This window comes from Arachis stenosperma, chromosome 4 (genome assembly GCF_014773155.1).
Source record: "Arachis stenosperma cultivar V10309 chromosome 4, arast.V10309.gnm1.PFL2, whole genome shotgun sequence".
Classification (NCBI taxonomy): domain Eukaryota; kingdom Viridiplantae; phylum Streptophyta; class Magnoliopsida; order Fabales; family Fabaceae; genus Arachis; species Arachis stenosperma.
Window position 1 is genome coordinate 110,524,160 of NC_080380.1, and position 21,562 is coordinate 110,545,721.

General features: G+C 30.0%; 2 protein-coding genes across 3 annotated transcripts; both read right to left on the minus strand.

Moving 5' to 3' along the window:
* Nucleotides 1–2,120: 2,120 nt before the first annotated feature.
* Nucleotides 2,121–3,719, minus strand: LOC130975313 (uncharacterized). The gene is made up of 4 exons (XM_057900124.1): nt 3,096–3,719; nt 2,855–3,001; nt 2,336–2,500; nt 2,121–2,216 (listed from the first exon to the last, which is right to left on the minus strand). Exons 1-4 carry the CDS (start codon nt 3,717–3,719, stop codon nt 2,121–2,123), a joined length of 1,032 nt encoding a protein of 343 aa, XP_057756107.1.
* A 3,574-nt stretch (nt 3,720–7,293) lies between these two features.
* On the minus strand, nt 7,294–13,435 carry LOC130974208 (cuscuta receptor 1-like). Of its 2 annotated transcripts, none has more exons than XM_057898986.1 (9): nt 13,012–13,435; nt 12,363–12,686; nt 11,166–11,318; nt 10,900–10,977; nt 10,650–10,805; nt 10,480–10,551; nt 10,164–10,310; nt 9,922–10,068; nt 7,294–9,575 (listed from the first exon to the last, which is right to left on the minus strand). In XM_057898986.1, the coding sequence occupies exons 1-9, from the start codon at nt 13,376–13,378 to the stop codon at nt 7,396–7,398; spliced, it is 3,624 nt and encodes a 1,207-aa protein (XP_057754969.1). In that variant the 5' UTR covers nt 13,379–13,435; the 3' UTR covers nt 7,294–7,395. The 2 variants fall into 2 exon arrangements, with proteins under 2 accessions (XP_057754969.1, XP_057754970.1); XM_057898987.1 differs by having other exon boundaries at nt 12,916–13,435.
* Nucleotides 13,436–21,562: the final 8,127 nt, after the last annotated feature.

Below are 21,562 nucleotides of genomic sequence, written 5' to 3' on the forward strand. Positions count from 1 at the left end.
CCCTAATTTTTGTTGGTGCCAGAACTTTTGGCCGGGGGCCCTTGGTTTGAACAACTCAGGTGAGGCCGCACGGCTAGAGAAGATATCAAAGATGGAGAAAAAGAAGCTGTAGCACATTTTTTTACATGTAAAATAAAGAAATATGTAATTTTTCGTAACCAAATCTTTATATTTTTAAGATTTAAAATTCAAAATTATTAAAAATTAATTAAATTAATTATTAACTAATTTTAATTTTAATTTTATTCATATTGTACATATCCCCCATACTTTCTCTTAAAATATTACACAAATTCAATCGAACATAGCAACTCCAAACATCACAAAATTGAAGGGAAAAAGAAACACATTCACAGAAAATTACTGATGAGGTCCATTAATCAACGAACTTTTTCAAAACAACATTTATATATTTTCAGAATCTTCAATATCAAGAGATAACATAACTAAGACAATACAATACACACTACAACATTTTGGGTCTATGGCCACAGTTTTTTTGGTCACGATAAAAAATCATGACCATAGAGGGTCTATGGTCATGGTTTTTTACCGTGGCAAAAAAAAAAAAGCTATGGTCACGGTTTTTAGAAAAAAGGTGATCATAGAGCATCTATGGTCACGGTTTTTTAAAAAAGGGTGGCCTAAAAGTGTCTATGGTCACGGTTTTGGGGGTGGCCTAAAGGAATCTATGGTCACGATTTTTCAAAAAAGGGTGACCTAAATGGGTCTATGGTCACGGTTTTGTGGGGTGGCCTAAAAGGGTCTATGGTCACGATTATTTGGGGGTGACCTAAAGGGGTCTATGGTCACGGTTTTGGGAGTAACCTAAAGAGGTCTATGTTCACGATTTTTTACAGTGACCAAAAAGGGTCTATGGTCACGATTTTTCAAAAAAAGGTGACCTAAAAGGGTTTATGGTCACGGTTTTGGGGGGTGGCCTAAAAGAGTCTATGGTCACAATTTTGGGGGTGGCCTAAAGGGGTCTATAGTCACGGTTTTGGGGGGTGACCTAAAGGTATCTATGATCACAGTTTTGGAGGATGACCTAAAAGAGTCTATGGTCACGGTTATTGTGAGTGGCCTAAAGTGGTCTATACATTATCACAATTTTTTTTATTTTTTTTAATTTCGTCCCCAAAACAGCGTCGTTTCCCCTCTCTCAAAATCTCTATTTTTTCATTTTTTTATTATCCCTCCCTGAAACGTGGTCGTTTCCCCATCTTTCCCAAAATCCTCCTCCTTCCCAAAATTCTCATTCCCTCGTAACTTATAAAAAAAAAAAGAAGAAGATAACCCTAGCCCATTTCGTTCTTCTTCTTCTTCTTCTTCCGAACTCATTTTCCTTCCTCCTAGCCCCCACCATCGCCGAAGGCAGAAACCCCCACTCTATTCACTGCGTATCTCAACTCAGTCTCTCTTCACTGTGTGCGCCGTGGCTGCTTCTTCGCTCCTGGTCTTGGGTCGTCGTTGCTCCGCTCCTTGCTGTGGGTCGTCGCTGCTTCTTTGCCTCCTCGCCAGGCTTGTTGCTTCCCTTCTTTCGCGTCGTTGCTATTGCTTCCCTGCTTCACTGCTGGGTGGTCTCTACTCCTCTAATTTTAGGTAATTTTTTTTCCAATTAATTTTTAAGATTCTTATCGAAAGGAGCGTCGCAAAAAGGAATTGAAAAGGGTAATTCTTCACTCTTTTCTCATTTTTTTAAGATAGGCTATAGTCACGGTTTTAAGAAAGTGTGACCTTAACCGTGACCATAGCCTTATCTATGGTCACGGTTTTAAGGAGGAGTGATTATAGAGGCTATGGTCACGGTGAAACACCTGACCATAGATAAGGCTATCCGTGACCATAGATTAACCTATGGAAAGGTAAAAAAAAGTGGCCTAAAGTATCAGATTTTAAAAATTAAAACTGTGACCATAAAAACCGTGACCATAGCTCAAAAAATCATGACCATAGACCTATGGCCACGAGAGAATAGACCACAGTAAAAAATCGTGACTATAGGTCCAAAACCGTGACCATAGATCTATAATCACCTTTTTTACTAGCTAAGGTCACGATTTTTTACGGTGACCATAGGCCTTTTTTTAGTGACAGAAAGAAAAAGAAAAATAACCGTTTTATTTCTCTTGCTTTATATTAGCTTGCAAGAGATGACGGAGGCCATTTGTCAAAGCAGACCGAGAGAACAACGAAGCTTGAAGTATGCCGAAACCCTGCACCACACAGATAAGTAAGAATCATTATTTAGTTCGTAAAGAGCATTAATCCTAAAAAATAAGAATTGAACTTAAAAATAAAATAAAATAAAGAATCAAACACAAGCATAGCGTACTTCTTTCAAGCCTATACGCACAGTCATTTGCTCCAAGTCAGAGATCGCAGAAACATCTGCTCCATTAAAATACCATAAACACAAACTAGAGAACATTTTACTCACAACTAAATCATCAGTTACCATAAACTTATGAGGCCCTTCCACAAATCCTTCAAATGTTATCTTCATATTGTGATAAGTAGACACTTCAGGTCCATTAAACTTGTAATAGAATGAATCATAAAATGTTGATGCCAAATATGTTGGACGGAAGATGCCCTCTTTTGAATAAAACATCTGTGAACAAGGAGGATGAGCGAGGTAGTATTGGAGCTTATGAGAGGTAAAGTATTTGTCTTCTCCCAAAAGAAGATGCACGCTCTTATATAATTGCTCTAAGCAGCTAGAAGAAGGAGATCGACGCAGAATATTCAACAACCCTACTAGAGGGTAAGTGAGAAAACTTAAGATGAAGTTTGCAAAATCTTTCTCTCCCTGAACCATCACAATCTTCTTACTTGATTTACTTACTATTACCTTCAAATCCATATTCATAGCGCAATCATTAGGTAACTTCCCAATGTCTAACTTGGGCAAGGCCGGGTACCACTGATGAAAATCAGGAAGGGCCCGTTTCTTTAGTAAGAAAACATCCGTTAAAGGGGTCTTCGACGACAGAGAACACTTGAAGATCCAGTAACTATACTCAAAACAATTCATCCAGAATTAAGATATATTAAAATCAATAAAACCAATATGAGAAGAAGAATTAAATTACCTCATTCTTACTAACAATCACAGTTTGTTCCAAAACAGCATTGATATTTTGAACTCCGTGATTCTGAAAAAGCACTAGATTATTTTCAATGGCATTAGGCATCACATAAAGATCATTACAAATGATGAAATCAGTTTCCTTGACAAATCCATTATCAAACTCCCCACCAAAACTTGTTAAGTTCTTCTCAACGAAAGTTGGAGACCCGCAATAGCATTTTTCATTCTTGAAAGCACTCAAACAACTACATCCTGGACGCGACGGCGTGAAGTACTTAAAGGTTTCTGAACCGTTGACGTTCAGTTTTAGCTTCCGTCGATACAGCTCCAGCGGCATGTTTCTTGGATGCAGTAGCATCTCCTTACAGATCTCGTTCCTCAAACACTCTTTGTCGAGCTTTGCAACACTTTCGTAGAGTGTGGTCAAACGTCCAACTCTAACTGTCGGAATACTTGATTCCTCCCCCGCAAATTTTACAATGGCACCTAATAGCAACGTTAAGAAACTAAAGAGAGCGTCCACAAAGTCCTTCCCAGCCTCAGCGAAAAGGACAATGTTTTTCTCTTTGTGTATCAAGAGTTTCAAGCGAACTTGATTCCCTTCTTTAGTAGAGCTAGAAGACATGATGGCAAAATATTTGAATATTGTAACGAGTATCTACTTTCAGTTTGGATACGATAAGGTTGTACAAATAGATGTTAATAATAGACACTGATATTTGGAAATTGTAAAGTCTTTTTGTGTGTTTTGAGAAGCGTAAACGGTCACGTATTACGAAGGAAATTTGTTGGTAGTGAATTGAAAGGTTCCACATTAATATTATCCTAATAACCTTGGTATTTCGGACTTTCACACAAAAATGCAGTTAATAATAGGTTTAATTATTCTTTGACATCGGAATCTTATCAAATTTTTAATTAACTCTTTATTTTTTATTTTTTAATTAAATTTTTATACAATATTAAAATTTGTAATTAAATTTTTACTGTATGATAAAAATATTAGAATTATAAGAGTCTATCCTTAACTAATATAAAATATTTAGTCAAATGATAAGTATATTCATTTTATTTAATAAAATATTCTATTAATTTTAATATTTTTGTTATGATAAAAATTTAATTATAAAATTTGATATAATATAAAAATTTAATTAAAAATAAAGGGTAAATTATCAAAGCACCCAAATAATTTTGTCGTTGACAAAAATGCACTCGAGTTTTATTATTAACAAAAATATTTTTAAATAATTTAAAAATACGATAAAAATATCCAAAAAGAATGTTATTTTTTTTGTAATGGGCAAACAACTTTTGTATTTGATAAACTACTTGTGTATTTGATCCAAAATTTTGTAAAAATATTTAGATAACTATTTAAAAAATACACACAAAAAAGGAGATAAAAATTTGATCTCTATATTTTTATTTTATTTTTTAAAAGTATTATTCGTTGTTGGCAAAAAAATCACAAATATTTTTTATTTCTCTATATATATACTTAGCGAAAATTCACTAAATTTTAAGGATAAATTAAAAATATCCATTTTTCTAATCATGTTTGCAAAAAATCGTATTAAAATTCAATTTCTAAAACATTTTTGAGAATACATATTTAATGTTGGGTATTTTTATCACATTTTTAAGAGATAATACTTAATTTAGTCCCTGAATTTACATACGAGCCTCAATTTAGTCCCTAAAATTTTAATTGTTTTTATTTAGTCCCTCAACTTTGGGGACATGACTCATGTTAGTCCTTGAAACAATTTGCAATGTATACATATTAATAGAATGCTGTCATGGACAGGCGGATGCCATACTAGACTCTGTAAAATGATTCTGTTTTGGTTTTCACACTCAAATAACCAAAAAACATCATAAGTATTGTTTATTAAAATTTTACCTAATAAAACAAGTGATGTGACATCATTATTTTTGAGCTGTTTGAATGCCAAAACCAAAACTAAATCATTTTTCATGTTTCAGTGTGGCATTTGATTATCCATTTTAGTGCTCCATTAACGTTTTTTAACTAAAAATCATTTTAGGAACTAATGTGAGGCACGTTTAGAAAATTTGGGGACTAAATAGAGGTAATTAAAATTTCAGAGACTAAATTAAGACTTGCATGCAAATTCAGAGACCAAATTAAATATTAATTCCATTTTAAATTATTTGAGAATATTTTTGTTAATAATAAAATTTAAATATATTTTTATCAATGACAAAATTATTCAAATGTATTTTTGAATTATCCAAAAAACATATAAAAATTTAATTAAAAATTCGATAAAATTATATCAAACGAGTAATTAACCTTTAATAGTATAAGCCATATGAGTAGAAATTACTTTCGTTGCTATTGTTAACAAAGTAATAAACCAACCGTTTTAATTAAAATTTTAAATTTATAATTACTTCCCTTGCTATTGTTAAGAAAGTAATTAACAGCCGATAAATAATAGCTCAAACGGCAAAATCTTCTCATATTCGGTAAAGAATTTGATGGTCCCAAAATATTTGGACCATTAAATGGTCTCATAACAAAACATATTTTTAAAGTTTTTTTAACAACGGTTACATAATCCTTTAACTAATTTTAATTACAAATTAACCTCATATATTTTATTTAATTATAAAAACTGTTTTTTAATTTGTAAATTATTATTTTATCAATCATCTATTATGTTTATTAACAATAAAAAACAAAAACAATAATGAATTATATCTTCCATTGATCTGTAGCGTTCGTCCGAGTTGCGAAATCGTGTTTCCTTGAAAACCAATCGATTGGATTACAGTGTATCACAAAACAATCGATTGAAAATTGTAAGGCAGCATGGTTTTCGCATAAATCAATGAAATTTTTTATAATCAAAGAGATTGATACACCATTCCAATGGTGGGATTGAATAATTGGTGATAGATTATTCATCAATTTATAATGTTAATATTAAGGAAAAGATAAGATTAGAGTATCTAAATCAAAATAAAACCTTATAAATTGAAGATAGAATTTTAAAGATAAGATAGATGAATAATAAGATAATAATTTTTTTTAACGAAAAGAAAGTTTAAAACGGAATTTAAAACGGCGTAGTACACAATTCAATCGATTGAATTGGAATTCACGTACACAACCAATCTATTGAATTTAGTCAATCCATATTGTTTTGGTGAATTCAATCGATTGAGTAACAAAAACAATCGATTGAGTAACAAAAACAATCAATTGAATTGTGAGACCTCAAGTTGTTTTCAAGCATTCAATCGATAGGAGAGTATAAACAATAGATTGAATTACAAAAATTCACTTTTTATTCATCGTTCAATCGATTGGGTCATATGACCAATCGATTGATTTATGCGAAAACCATGATGTCTTCCAATTTTCAATCGATTGTTTTGTGATACACTGTAATCCAATCAATTGAGTTATAATTCAATCGATTGGTTTTCAAGGAAACACGATTTTGCAGCCCGGGACGAGCATCACGGATCAAATATAAACTTTTAATCCATTGAAATGGCCAAAAGCTTTATTACAATCAATGGAAGATATAATTCGTTATTGTTTTTGTTTTTGATTGTTAATAAACATAATAGATAATTGATAAAATAATAATTTATAAAATAAAAAATAGTTTTTATAATTAAATAAAATATACGGGATTAATTTGTAATTAAAATTAGTTAAAGGACTATGTAGCAGTTGTTAAAAAAATTTTAAAAACATGTTTTATTATGGGACCATTTAATGGTCCAAACGTTTTGGGACTATCGAATTCGATGCCCTCATACTCATCTAGGAGGTCGTGGATTTGAGTATTTCTATTTTTGATTAAGAAAAAAAAATTAAACCAAAGGTTTTAATTAAAATTTTAAATTTATAATAATTTTAATATATTAAATACATTAAAAATATAAAATATTTACTATTGTTATAACTAGTTTCTAACATAACTAGAGAATTTTATTCCTAAAAAGTCGTTTTAGCCTCTTTCAAAATTAATGAAAAAATTAAAGGTATTTACTTTTTATAATTAAATCCAACTTTTGTTTATTATACAAGTAAAAAAAAATCCTAAAAGAAAACAGCATATAAATAAGAAAAACTTTATTTTCATATGATATTTAGTACTCCCTTCATATTTTTATTTTGGTTTCTAAGACGAAAGAGAAAAGAAAACAACATATAAACAAGAAAAACTTTATTTTCATCATCATATTTATTGAAACACACTTGAGATTTGAGACAAACACAGAAAACAGATACTCTAAAAATACAGGGTATCTCGTTACATATTTCCGGCACGCAAAAGGCTTCGAAAATTATCTTCAATGAAGTAGTAACCATTGATGCTGACAAATTCAATGTAGTAAAACCATACTCTCCTCCAATAAGGATTGATGCAAAAAACTGTTACAATTACCAACAATATTGTTGTGTAAGCAATAGAAAAACTCACCCAGAAATCAAGCATGTCCAGCCAATTACCATTGTCCCCATCAGTGTCAGTTCCATTTGGTAACTTTTCATATGGTTTTGCATTAGGATTGCAACTTCTTGGCAGTGGAGGTCCACAAAGGAAAGGATTACCCTCGTAGCTGCTATCATCAAATGTTGAAAACTGACCTTTCATTTCAGGTGTTGAACCTGATAAGTTGTTGTGTGCTACACTGAACACAGCAAGGGAGCTTAGTTCAGTTAGTTGAGGAGGGATATTACCACCTAAATTATTGAAAGAAAGATCCAAACTTTCAATTTGTGCTAAGCTAGAGAATGTAGTTGGAATTTTCCCTCTCAAGTCATTGTGGGACAAATTCAATGCTCTAATTGTTGTCAAGTTCCCTAGCTCAGATGGAATTGTCCCGTTTAATCTGTTATCGGACAAGTCGATTCCAGACATATAAGCTAGGACTATTCCCGTATAAATGTAGGATCTTTTCTTGGTAGTGAAGTTTGCTCTCTCTTGCACAAATGGCAACACGAACACACCCCTACTCGGAAAGATACCGTTCAATATATTCAGCAAGTGCTCAGGGTCTTGATTCTGAAAAGGCATTTTGCCTAAGCAACTAGGTATTGAACCAAAAAAGTTGTTATGAGAAAGGTCTAATATGCTTAAATCCATCAAGTGGCATATCTGCTTTGGTATTTGTCCACCAAAATGGTTATCATTAAGAAGAAGAATGCTCAACTGTGAGCTTGTAAGGTCTTGTATCAAATCTCCAATGCTTTTAGTTATTTGGTTGTAACTAAGGTCAAGCATCAATATGGAAGAACCTTCCTTGAACATTCTTTTTGGCAATTCACTTAACTTGTTGCTACTTAAGTGAATAAAGCTCAGAGACACAGGAGATTCAACAAATGATGGAACAGAACCTGTGAAGTTGTTTTGTGAGAGATCTAAATATGTTAGAGAAATGAGTTGTGCAATTTCTGGTGGTATTGATCCTTCTAAATGATTATTGGACATTGAAAGTGCCTTCAAACTTAATAGTTTTTCTATCCCTCTGCTTGGAAGCTCTCCCACAAAGTGATTGTTGCTTATTTCAATTACTTCCAATGAGATTGATATGTTAAAAGATATGCTACCCGTAAAGCTATTTCCATCCAAATACAAATTCACCAATTGCCTGAGCCTTGACAAAGTTGGGAACACGGCTCCACCAAGGTGGTTGTTCGAAAGTTTCAAGAGGCTGAGCATCGAACTAGCAGCGGATACATTTTTAAGTAATTCTCCAGACAAGTAATTATCAGAGAGATCCAACGTAACCAGCGAGCTCATTTGTCCAATTTCATGAGGAATTGAACCATGAATATCATTCATAGACATGTTTAGAAATGTTAAGTTCGGAAAGATTGAACTTATGTTGTTGCTTGGGATTTGTCCTGTTATCGCATTGTCAGATACATCAATCTTTATCAAGCTAACAAGAGGACTAGATGGTAGCTTGAAACTACCTGTGAAGGAACAACTTCCAAGAAAAAGGTCCGTCAGTTTTGTGTTGTTTTCCAACAACCAATTCGGAAACTCTCCTCCCAATCTAGTACCACTCAAATCCAAATAAGTTAAGTTGTATTGGTAAAGAAGAAAATTTGGAAAGGGAAGAGATTTGGCTTCAGTCTTGGAAGACAAACTTAGCACTTGCAATTGAAATTTTGGAAGGAAACTATTCAAAGTAGTGTGTGAGTCTAAAATGGCTTTGTTCCCATCCCCATATATGAACTTGAGGTTTGAATAATTGGCAAATAGTGTGAATGAAATAGGAAACTCAAATTGGTTTCTTTCAAAGTTAAGATATTCAAGTGATGTAAGGCTTGCAAGGTTTGAACCAAAATTGCCTGTGAAGTGATTATAAGAAAGGTCCAACCTCCTGAGAGATGACATATTCGCAAATGATGGCGGAAGTGGCCCCTGCATTTCATTGTAACTCAGATCTAGCTCCTCCATCCTCCTAAGCTCAAAGAAACCTATGAAATTTAATTTGGATGGCACTGCCATGTTAAAAATACAGATAATAGAAGTACTATATAAGTACATTAGAATAAGCTAAAATTAGATAAAAACAACGAGTCTATGAAACAGTAGTTGTAAACCATGTGATTTATGTAAGAATATTTATTATTATAGATATTGTTCTGGACTATTTCTCTAAGCCTAATACGAAGAAGGACTAAAATAATTCTGGACAGATACATTTGTTTAATGCTCAATTTAAATGTACTTTGGTTGCAACCATGTGTTTAGAGCTCAATTTAAATCTGACAAATTCATTTAGCACTTCAGAAACACAAAATAGACAGATAAAAATTTTACCAGCATCAGGGAGGGTGCCCTTGATTCCACACCCAATTATAGACAAAACTCTTAGAGACGTCAACACTCCGATGCTTTTGAAAAACTCATTTACTAGGGTAGAATCGTTCAGAAACAAGCGTTCCAGGTTACTCAAATCACGAAAATCTACAAAACGAAAAACAAAAAGAGAGTAACATTAACTTAATTTTCAATAAAGAGAACGAAATTATAAAGGATAAACTAATAGTAGGTGTTATTACCTGCAGCAACAACTATTTCTTTGAATTGATTATTGGTCAGAGAAAGCTCCCTAACAGACTCGAAAGCGGTGAGTGACTTCCTTAACATGCTTCCATCTATCTTATTTGAATCTAAAGAAAGGACTTCCAAATTTAAAATTCTTGAGCCTGAAAATATACAGGGATGGTTAATTAAAACTCCAACTTCTAACTTTTAAGTAGGCACACGATGATAAAGAAAACTTGTCTTGGTATGATTATGCAGGTGGTCATAACTATGTATGTGGATGAATAATATGGAACATAATTATAAGACAAGACCAAATTGCATAAATACCTTGGTGGACAAGACTATTGATGTTGTTATTACTTAGATCTAAAATCTTCAAATTGCTTGAACCCAACACTCCTGCTTGACATAAACACAGGGTTTAATTGAATATATTTTCACTAAACAAAGCATATATTTCTTGACACAAAATATAACTGTAGCGTATGAAAACTGACCAGTTATATTCAACGATCCTTCGAATTGGTTGGAGCTTAAATCAAGGGATTTGAGATGTTGAAGCCCACTCAATAAGGAAATAAAATTGTTACTTAAACCACAAGAACCTAATACAAGGAATTGTAGATTGATTGGCCACTCAAATCCTTCTTTTTCTGTGCAATTTTATTAGGTTGTACATAATTAGCAAACAGTGAAGATGATCATAAGATTTGTATTAAATATCTCATTCATTAGAAGGTGACATACCTAGATACCATAGGTGGTTGTCGCTAAAGGAGTTTCCTGATAAGCGAAGGATCTCCAAGGAGCTTAATTTGGATATACCTACAAATGTATACATTGATTATTGTTACATAATTAGATAATAACGAAAGCCTAGCCACTAGAAATCGTCTAGTGGTGAAGGGGTTCTTAATCAAATCTTATTATTGTCAATCTAACTAAAAATAAATGACAGCTAAAAAAAATTTGAAACAGGAAAGAAATTCGTTGTCTGTAAAATGTGACGTTACTAAGAATCGACAGCAAAGTCATTTGGTTGACTCCTAAATCCAGAGACTTAAGGGATGAAAGTCCAGACAAAGAGGCTGCAATATCATTCTTCCCACTGAAGTTATTCCAGCTCATGTCAAGTACCTCAAGATTGATCAGCTTGGAGAATAAACCTGCAAGGGACACACTGTTATTGTTCTGTCCAATATTAGCTACATTGCCTAGAAATTATTTGTGATGAAAGTTTAGGTGACTTTGTCACTGCACCAAAAATCTATTATATCTATTACTAATTTTACAACTAAAATGTGTCACATGTCATTCTTTTGTTACAATAGAAATAATTTTTTTTCTAAAATTAAAAGTCATCTCCTTCTCCCCCTCTCTTCTTCTATCTCTTTCATTCCTTCACCCACTTTATTTCTCTTATTTCTATACCCATTCTACTATTTTATATATTATTATCAATTACTAATTGTAAATTTGATAATCAAAATATATAACATGATTTTTTTTAATTATAATTAAAATTAAAATTAAAAATAAAATATAACTATATTATATATATTACTAATTCACAACCAAAATATGTTATATGAAGATGAAATATTTTAACTAAAATTAATAAATTCTTTCTTCCATTCTGTTATCTATATTTTTTTTTTTATCTTTTTTTTTTCTATCCTTCTCACTTTATATATAACTTATAATTTATATTTTATATTACTAATTTGATAAACTAAAATATGTCATAAGATATTATGATCTTTCATTACAATTAAATAAAATCTTTTCTTCTAAAATTAATAAATTTTCTGTCTCATTATTTTATCTTTCTCTCTTTTTTTTATTCTCTATTTTTTTTACATTTCTATTATATAAAAAATAAAATTAATAGAATGACATAATTCAAATAAATTTATAAAATTATAAAAAATATTAAATTTATAATTAAATATAATTAAAAAATAATTCTATAATATTATTCACATAAATATTTTATTATTATTATAAATATATTTTTTTAATTCTTTTAATTAATCTATCTCGGACCCTATATCAACGGGAAATGCTTGGGCACTAAACTGTGCTTTTTACATGCCTACCAGAGAGAGTACTTACTAACTATAAAGACTCGCATAGTTTCGTTGGCTACAGCTAATCAAATGCATGATATGCTTATGCAAAATATCTCTGTAAAAGAAAACATAGTTTACCTTGGATATAAAGCGTTGACTCTGAGATCAATCCAGTACCAGACAAACTCAGGTTTTTCAAAGATTTAAATCCACCCAGAGCTGAAAGCACGTCATTACTCAAATGATTACCACTCACATCAAGAACCTCCAGACTAAGCAAATTCGATGAGAGTGTTTGAAAAGCTGCATGCAATGATGTGGAAGAAGTTGCTTCGAACCAGTTCAAAGCTAATGATAGAGACTTGAGAGATGAAAAGCCATCCACACATGATAGAATGGCAGTGGAAGTATTCAATGAGTTAGCTCCTAAGACAAGCACCTCCAGATTATTTAATCTCATCCCTGAAATGTAAAGTAAATATAGCAATGTTATTTTGTACATCAAAACTGTGTCAACTTAAATACGGTAGATTCTAACCACATCTCATACTAGACATAATAATTCATAAGATTGAATTAAAATAATCCTATGATTTCAACTGCAGCAATTAAGTCTCTGACAAAAGTACATCATATTAGTCTCTAAAAACATGCTCAGCCATTTGATAAAAAAAAAGATCGAAAGACTAACCTGTTGCACTTTTAAACTGTCCCAATAATAAGTAGTGACGCATGAAAAAACAATCCGAGTAATTTGAAATTGATCAAGTTATAGAAAATGATTGACCTTCGTATTGGAGACAGTAAGTTATGCCATTAGATCCCAAGTTGAGGCTCTTGAGATCTTCAAAGACTAGAAAATGTGTGTAATTTGGATGCCAATATTCAAAAGCGACAACAGAGAGGTCAAGTTTGGTGACTCGGCGTGTGGTGGAGTTGCAATCTACCCTCTCCCATTGGCAACAATCTGTGCCATCTACCCAACTTAAAGGCATGAGAAATTGGACATTGAGAGCAAGCAGTGCTTCTCTCTCAATGTTCCAGCAACCTTCACAGTACAACACACCCATCAAAATAAGAGCCATGGCAAACACGCTCACACTACTTCTCATTTTTGCTTTCATATGTTGTATTAGAATTGAGTTTGGGTTCATATAGAGGATGCTCCTATATTCCCATTGGTTATGGAAGAAGAATGTTTGTGTTAACTGTACTAGTATTTTCGTTTCTTTTAATCCTGAGATAACTAATTTTGAAACACGGTGTGATTACTGATTAGTCAAAATAAGTAACATGCTTTTTGACTTGTTAAAAAGAAGACTTGGATTTACGACGTTTAAATTGGAGATAGCTTAATAAAATAAATTATTATTTTATATAAAATATTAATCATATTATATATTTATACACAAATATATAATAATTAATTTAATAGTAAAATTTTAGTAGAAATTATTTTTAATATAAAAGTGGAGATGATGTTTTATTTAAATATTAACATTTGAAGTGTATTAGATGAAAATATTCAATACGTCTTCCTACATGTTTCAACACGCCTCTGTATGTTAACTGAGATATATATTACCACGTACCACGTACCACGTGTTCAACACGCCTTTAGGTATTGCAATGCGTCCTCTCATATATTTTTTTTACTTTCAAAATCTATCCATTTATAATTATACCAAATAATTCAATTTTTTACAAAAATATCAATATTTTTTTTATATAAAAAAATTAACTAAATTTTAGTATGTATATAATATTTTAATAATATATATATATATAAATATAAAATATAATATTAAAAATGTATAAAATAATACGTATATCACAAATATATAATCATTAATTTTTACTATATATATAATTTTTATGTTAACTAAATACTTACTAAAAAATCGAAAACACCTTTGTATATAATTTTAGGAGTCAAATTAAAATATAAATTTTTTATAATAAAATCTAATAAGAAGTGCATGTTAATTTAATATAAAAAATAAAAATGAGAATGGTATATCAAACTTATCTATTATCGTTGTAATTAAGATTACAAAAAACACCTAAACATTGTAAGTGACTTTTTTTCAGTCAAGAAAAAGATATCTGACTTGAATTTTTTTTTTTTTTAAGTTTCGAGCTATGTGGCTATTATATATCAGTCAATATAAATCATCCAGTATGAATTTTCCTGGTGTTTGTCATATTCGGCCATTGGTAATTTGGTATTCAATGCAGGGCTCTCTTTTTCTCACAAATTGTGGATTTCACGCGTTTTCATCTTCTTCGTGTGACATGCAGGATGCAGCAGTTGACGGAACATGTCCACTTGCGGGGTGAACGGGGATGTAGCCAAAATTTTTAATCACCACTAAAATTATCGAATTATATTTAATATCTATAATTTTTAAGTTTTGATCTAATTTAATTCATATATTTGTAGAGTTAAGTTTCATTTTGATTTCTAAGATTGGCGAGTTGCACTAATTTAATCTTACAGATTCTAATTATACTAAATTAATCCTCCAGATTAAAAAAAAATGCACCACGTTAATCTTTTTCCCAATTTCCGTCACCGAAACACTGACGTCGTTAGTGACGTGGCCAGTTCTTACCACGCTAGACCCAACAACGGTTAGATGACATAGCAATAAATTTGATTAGCTCAAATTTAGTCCTTGTCCCCTTTTATAACCAAGATTTCTGTCTTAACTTCCTCTTTTTCTTCTACCAATTTTTTCTGGTTCTTCGTCTTCTTCTTTGTCGTGCAGCTTTCTGGATTTACGATCATGAGTGTAAGTGGGAGTCAGAGTTTCATGCGGTCAAACAGAAATATCTCCAGAAGAACCAGTAGAACATCGAGTGTTCCAGAGTAGTGTGGGTGTGGCTGCCGCCCTGTTCTTTGGTGGTCCACAACAGAAGCTAACCCTAACAAGCCATTCTTTGGGTGTCCTAACTATAATGTCAGCGGAAAGAGGTGGTGTGGTTTGTTTGTCTGGGCTAACATTAGAGAAGAAGACATCGGTAAAAGGGTGACTACTACCGAGAATGTTGATGAACTGAGGGTCAATTTGGCTTGGAGAATTGGAAAGTTAGAGGCTGAAGTTAGAACCCATAAATTGTACATGTTATTGTTGGCTCTATTTATAATGTTTGTTGTTGTTTTCATGTTGGTATTTAAGGTTTGAGAATGAATATGTTTTAATGTGATTAGGATTATTGTAAAGTGGACAAAAAAAAGTGTCATTGTGAATTGTTGAAGTTGGTAGTCTTACTATAAACATAAACCAAGAATTCTGTTTTTGTCGTCCAACAAAATGATGGAAAAAATATTGTAAAAAAAGAACCTGTAGTAACATAATTAAAGGTAGAACAATTTGTTATAATAATAATAATAAGATGCTAACATAACAATGAGTTTTCAGCATGAGTATTAACAAGTAAACACCTGCCATATCAGTGACACATCCCTAACCAAATTAAAAGATAGTTTTTAATTTAAAATACACCAATAACAAGGACAGAGAGTGCCATCAACTTTACAATATTTTCAAATATAATAATTGGTCTACTGTCATATACTGAAACCAAAAAACAAGAGTATGATTCACAAAAAGATTCCTAATTCAATTACATCTTCATTTCTTCTAATTCATTTCTTCATTTTTTCGTCCATGACTCTCTAGGCCACTTGTTTAGGTAATTCCATACATCTTTATTAATTTTTTTAATCTTGTTCAAATTATCTGAGAAGTCTTGATATGTGGTTGATCTTGCACATTCCCAGAGTAAGCCCCTTAACTCTAGATCTTTTCACTGCTTGTTAAAATTTTTTCATAGGTACCACACGCAGAACCTATGGTGAACATGCGGCATAACCTCCTGGACAGCAGAGATAACAATCCCCTATCTTTAAATCGTTCTCTATTTTGGTCCCTATATTACACTATTCACACCTAATAATGACAATCCAATATCAAAAATTTCAACCAGAAAGCAAGTCCTATTCAGACCAATCAACAAGTACAGAACCATACAAGAAATCAATAAGTTTATTTTCTCTATTTATAATCCAGAATCCATTTAGATTATTTATCAACAAGAAATCATACAAGAAATTAACAAGTTCATTTACACTATTTACCATGGAAGAAAATAAATATAATGAATGAGTATACCTTTTGCATGTCACTCATAAAGCACCATTTGTTTTTTTTATAGTTTCCGAGGTCCTCGTGGAGCAGTTCTAGAAACCACTTTTAATTCTCCGTATTCTCGACATCCACAATTGCCTAAATTATAACATATATGTGATGATTTGCATCCTGCTTCCACTGCGGATAATATCTTGTTTGGGTTCATCATGCTCATCTTCAACATACAGAACAATCTCCTTCCCCTCTAGAAATTCTGGTGATGACATTGCATGCTCAAAGTAAATATCAACCAGTCCATCATTTTCTTGAGCCATGAAACATATCTCTCTTAAACCACTGTCTAAACTCCTCCTAGAAACATGCCACCAACATTCTTCTATCTTATCATATCCTAGTTCTTTATAATAATTCCTCACCCATAATACATCCGAAGTATCTTGATCAATGTCACCACACATGATGCCTTCTTATCAGGGAAATAAATAGTTATCCTATTCTCATCTTTCTGAAACTTTTTTCATGGTGGAACATAATATCTAACTGCACATCCATCTGCATGGTTCAAAATAATTTATTTTCATCAACAGTAACACACACTGATAACTTTAAGACAGTTTTCATCAATAACATTCATAAAAGCCATAGAAAATATCATAAAAAAAACATGATCACTCATGTGAAGGTGCTGATTCTTCCACCATCGGAACAGAGCATAAAAGAAAATTCCTAAACACAGTCCCACAAAACTTCAAAATAAAATCCTAACACAAAATCAGCTTCAAAACTCGTAAACTGACAATATACAAAACACTTAACCATAATCAACAAACATCACAACATTCCATTAAATTTGAAAAAAAAAGTTATGATCCTCACTAACCTCAGTGATGAGACAGAAGATCCCTGTAGTGGCAAATGAACTCTTCCGACAACTTCACAGAGAACGTCGTGTTCCAATGGTCTCGAAAAGTCTTATTGCAGCTACCTATTGCTATTTTTGGTCACTCATGGAAGAGAACTTTTTTTTTTCTTTGCGTCACTCATGGAGAAGTAGAAGACAAATAGTAGAAACAAAAAAGGGTGGCTAACTTTTTATTTCCCATCACATACAAATAATGTAGTTCAAAGGAAGTATTTAGTGCCAAATTAGAAATGACGTCGTTTCATTCTGTCCAGCATGGCAAGAACTGGCCACATCATTGACAGCGTCAGTGCTCCGGTGACAAAAATTGGGAGAAGGACTAATGTGGTGTATTTTTTCGAATCTGTGGTACTAATTTAGTATAATTGGGATTTGGAGGACTAAATCACTGCAACTCGTCAATCTCAGGGACTAAAGTGGGGCTTAACTCCATATTTGCGAGTTGAATTGGATCATATTTTAGATATATTTATAAAATATACAAAAATTTTAAAAAGTTTATTTTTATTAAAATATCAATAAAATTTTATTTTCTAATTCTTTTAAACATATTTACTTTTAAAATAATATTAAACATACTTTTTTAAATAATAAAAATAAAATAATACAATATATATAATAATTATTAGTTGAAATAAAATATAAAAAAATATTTACTTATTTATTTATTTATTTTTGTAGATCTATAAATATATAGATCGGATATGCAAATACCTTTATAAAATTCGCTATCTGATTCTATTAGTGTGCAGATTCGATCCAATAGCCTTGCGAATCGGATCAATATTTGCATTTTTCGGATCGAATTTGCTTAAACACTATGAATATATGAATCGAATCTGATTCATGAACACTTCTAGTAGTAATAAAAAATTGGAGATTGAAATGAGTAAACTGATCTAGGTTAAAATAGATAGTTTAAGAATTTTGAATAATTTTTTAAAATTTACATAATTTTGTTAACTTGAAGTAGAGTCTCATAATAAAAAAGGGAACAATGGCCCTCTAAATTTTGATTATATTTTTATAAATTATACACAAATTTTAGTTTAATTTTATAAAATTTTTATTTTAATCTTATTTTATTGTAAATTTAATTTTTAGTCTCTTCCCAATATTTTATTTAGTTCTCTTCTTATTGTTAACTGAATTCGATCTTTTATGTATACAACATCTATTTTAAATATTTATGAGTAAAAACAGTAATTAATTTAAATTTTTATGTTATTTCTAAACATTTAAACTAAAATAAACAATCAACATAGATATTATTTTATATATTTTTAATAATTATTTTGTATTTTAATACATATTTTAGATGAAGTAGTTTATTATTAATGACTGATTTTTATATGGATATTACTGATTAAATATTCTCTTAAAATACACACTAATTTCTAATGTTAGTGACATAAAGTATATATTATTATATGTCATGATGGTAATTCGATATGATGCCACTTCATCCTATACGATTGTCATCACTCTAATGTTTCCCCTCAACCTTAGCCGTTCTTAAATGCCACAACCATATCTGATCTCTAGCTTACCCCTACCCACCCTCACTACAGAGTTCTTCAACAACAATAAAATTTATTTTTTTTTACAAAAAAAAGAAGAAAAAAAGATTTAGAAGAAGAAAGAGATTAAAATCTAAAGAAAGCGAGGGAGTGACAACTCTACTGCTACCATATTATGATTGTCAATGTCTCTTTACAAGTATTATTCTTGTCAAATAAAAAAAAGACTAATTAATATCTAGTACACCTCTTTTTGTTGACAACTATATGGTCAGAATGGGTAATAATGGGATGATGAAATGTAAGAAAGAAAAAAAAAAAGAAAAAAAAAAAAGAGAAGTGTGATTAAAAGCAACTCCAATAACGAAAAAATTTAGTCTCTAATTTGCTTTTGCGAGCTTTCAAGAAATTTCTTTATGCAAATAAAGAGAGATAGCTTAAGGCTAATTCTTTTTACAAGTGTCAGAAAATAGGAGCTAGTATCATTGGAGAGAAAAGAATGAATACTGAAAGAAAAATTTGAGAACCTCTAACTAGAGACTTAAAAAATAACTTTTAATATTAAAAAATAAAAAAATATATTTGATAATTGATAAATTATTAATAAATTATATTTTTGTTATTTGATTTTAATTAAGTAAATAGGTGAGACCACAATAAAAATCAAAATTTGTCTTCTTTATTAAAGATAAAAGAGACATTTGTAATTTTTATTTATTATTTATGACATAAAAATAATATGAAATTACTTTTTACGATAAATGGACTATAAATAAAAATTAGAGAGAGTTACTTGTTAGAGTTCTACCAAGAGATTTTCTAATAAAATCAAAAGAGAATTCTTATTCACAGTGATATAAGAGAAAAAAAAAGTGCATTCTTCTCTTTAAAAAACAGAAAAATTTATTTCTTATACAATAATAAGGTACCAAAATAATATTTAGAGAGAATTGAATTGGCTAAAAGTGACTAATATTTTCTTGTCATATGTCAACAGGATTTAAAAAAAATAATTATATTAAATAACAATAAAAATATTCAAATCTTAATACTATTTAATTAAATTATTTTTATTTTAATCAATTAAATAAGTAAGATCATAATAGAGAATAAAGTTTATTCTTTTTATTGGAAAGAAAACTTTTAATTTTTATTTATTGTTTATGATATAAATTTATGTCAAGTTATTTTTTTATGATTAGTTATAGTTTTTTGTTAAGAGTTATTGTAAGAGGGAGAGTTTTATACGGTGGTAAAAGTATCTAATGATACTTAAAGGAACAGGATAGGATACTTAAAAGAATTTAGAATAAATTTAGAATGAAATCACAAATATAAAATTTAGCATACAACACTTGCAATTTTGTCACGACGTGTCCTTTTTATTTTTTTATTTTTACTGGATTCAAACTTTTCTCATTTTAGACATTTTTAAATAAATAAATTATTTATTTATTTATTGATGATATATATTTTTAAAAAAATATTTATATTTTTTTATTATTTATATTATTACCATTACTAATAAAATAAGTAATAAAAAATAAAAAATATTAGATAAACAAATTATTTTTGTAATTAAATTCAATTAAATATTTTTTTATGTGTTGTTTCTTTCTTTTTTATTAGGTCAACCTGGTTACTAAAATAACTTGATTATATAATAGTACCACCGTAAAAAATACTATATTTATTTTCTTTATAAATGAAATAGGTTCAAAAACTAGATTCAACGTATCTTGTTAATAGTAACAATGAGATATGCATATTAATATCTCGTTTACATTGACGATGACATAAAACTATATTTATAGTATGATCTAAATCAATTTATAAAATAAATTAATATAACTCATTATGATTTAGATAATATATATTTGATTTTTATTTTTAATTTAATTTAATTTTGTTCAAAATAATAGAATTTATATTACATCAATTTAAATTTATTTTTCAATCCACTCCAATTTAAATTATTGTAATAAATAAATAAATAATTTATTGATATATAGTTTTTAAACTTTTTTAAATTTTAAAAAAATATGTGTATTAATAAAAGAAAAATGTGAATATTTAAAAAAATCTAAACAAATAATTAATTTAATTTATTTATTTAAAAATTATTTTCTCTTATTAGCAGAAATTTGTCAATTTATATTTATCGAACTATATTAAAGAATTGCAATTTCCTTTTTTTTTTTCTAACAACGTCCACACACATTTGATATTAAAAATAGTTTAGAGTCATATTTTGAAACACAACATCATTTGTACGGCAGCATTCTCATCCACTAGAATGAAATCTTATTATTTAGATTTTTTAGATGGAGTTTTAAGATCCAATTTATATTTTTTTCATGATAGACAATTCTTTAAAAGAAAACACAAAAAAAGAAAAGAAGAGAAAAAGAGATGGAGAGTAAGCTGAAGAAGACAATAAACAAAAGACAAAAAGAAGAGAGAGAAGACAGAAAGAAACAATGAGGATGGCAAATTGAAAATGCTACAAACCATTCTTACCAAGTTACTATGATTCTTCTCATTCTTATTATCTTTCTTTTCTCCCTCTTTGAAACTATGGAACTTGCTCTCCTTCTCAATTTTTTTCAAGGTGTCTAATTTTCTTGCCATAATTTGAACAATAAATTTATCAGAGAGAATACCAAAAAAAGTATTTATACAAAAAATATTACAAAAAATGTTAATTTTGTTACGATAAGATTTTGTAACCAAAAAAAA

What these genes read in the sequence shown, in the direction of transcription:
- LOC130975313 (XM_057900124.1), bottom strand. Translation starts at nt 3,719, where the DNA reads ATGTCTTCTAGCTCTACTAAAGAAGGGAATCAAGTTCGCTTGAAACTC. An exon ending in TGATTGTTAGTAAGAATGAG is followed by an intron (nt 3,002 to 3,095) that starts GTAATTTAATTC and finishes TGGATCTTCAAG; the next exon opens with TGTTCTCTGTCGTCGAAGAC. An exon ending in CTATGAATATGGATTTGAAG is followed by an intron (nt 2,501 to 2,854) that starts GTAATAGTAAGT and finishes CACAATATGAAG; the next exon opens with ATAACATTTGAAGGATTTGT.
- LOC130974208 (XM_057898986.1), bottom strand. Translation starts at nt 13,378, where the DNA reads ATGAACCCAAACTCAATTCTAATACAACATATGAAAGCAAAAATGAGA. An exon ending in GTCAACGCTTTATATCCAAG is followed by an intron (nt 11,319 to 12,362) that starts GTAAACTATGTT and finishes TGTCCCTTGCAG; the next exon opens with GTTTATTCTCCAAGCTGATC. An exon ending in GGGCACCCTCCCTGATGCTG is followed by an intron (nt 9,576 to 9,921) that starts GTAAAATTTTTA and finishes TAAATTTCATAG; the next exon opens with GTTTCTTTGAGCTTAGGAGG.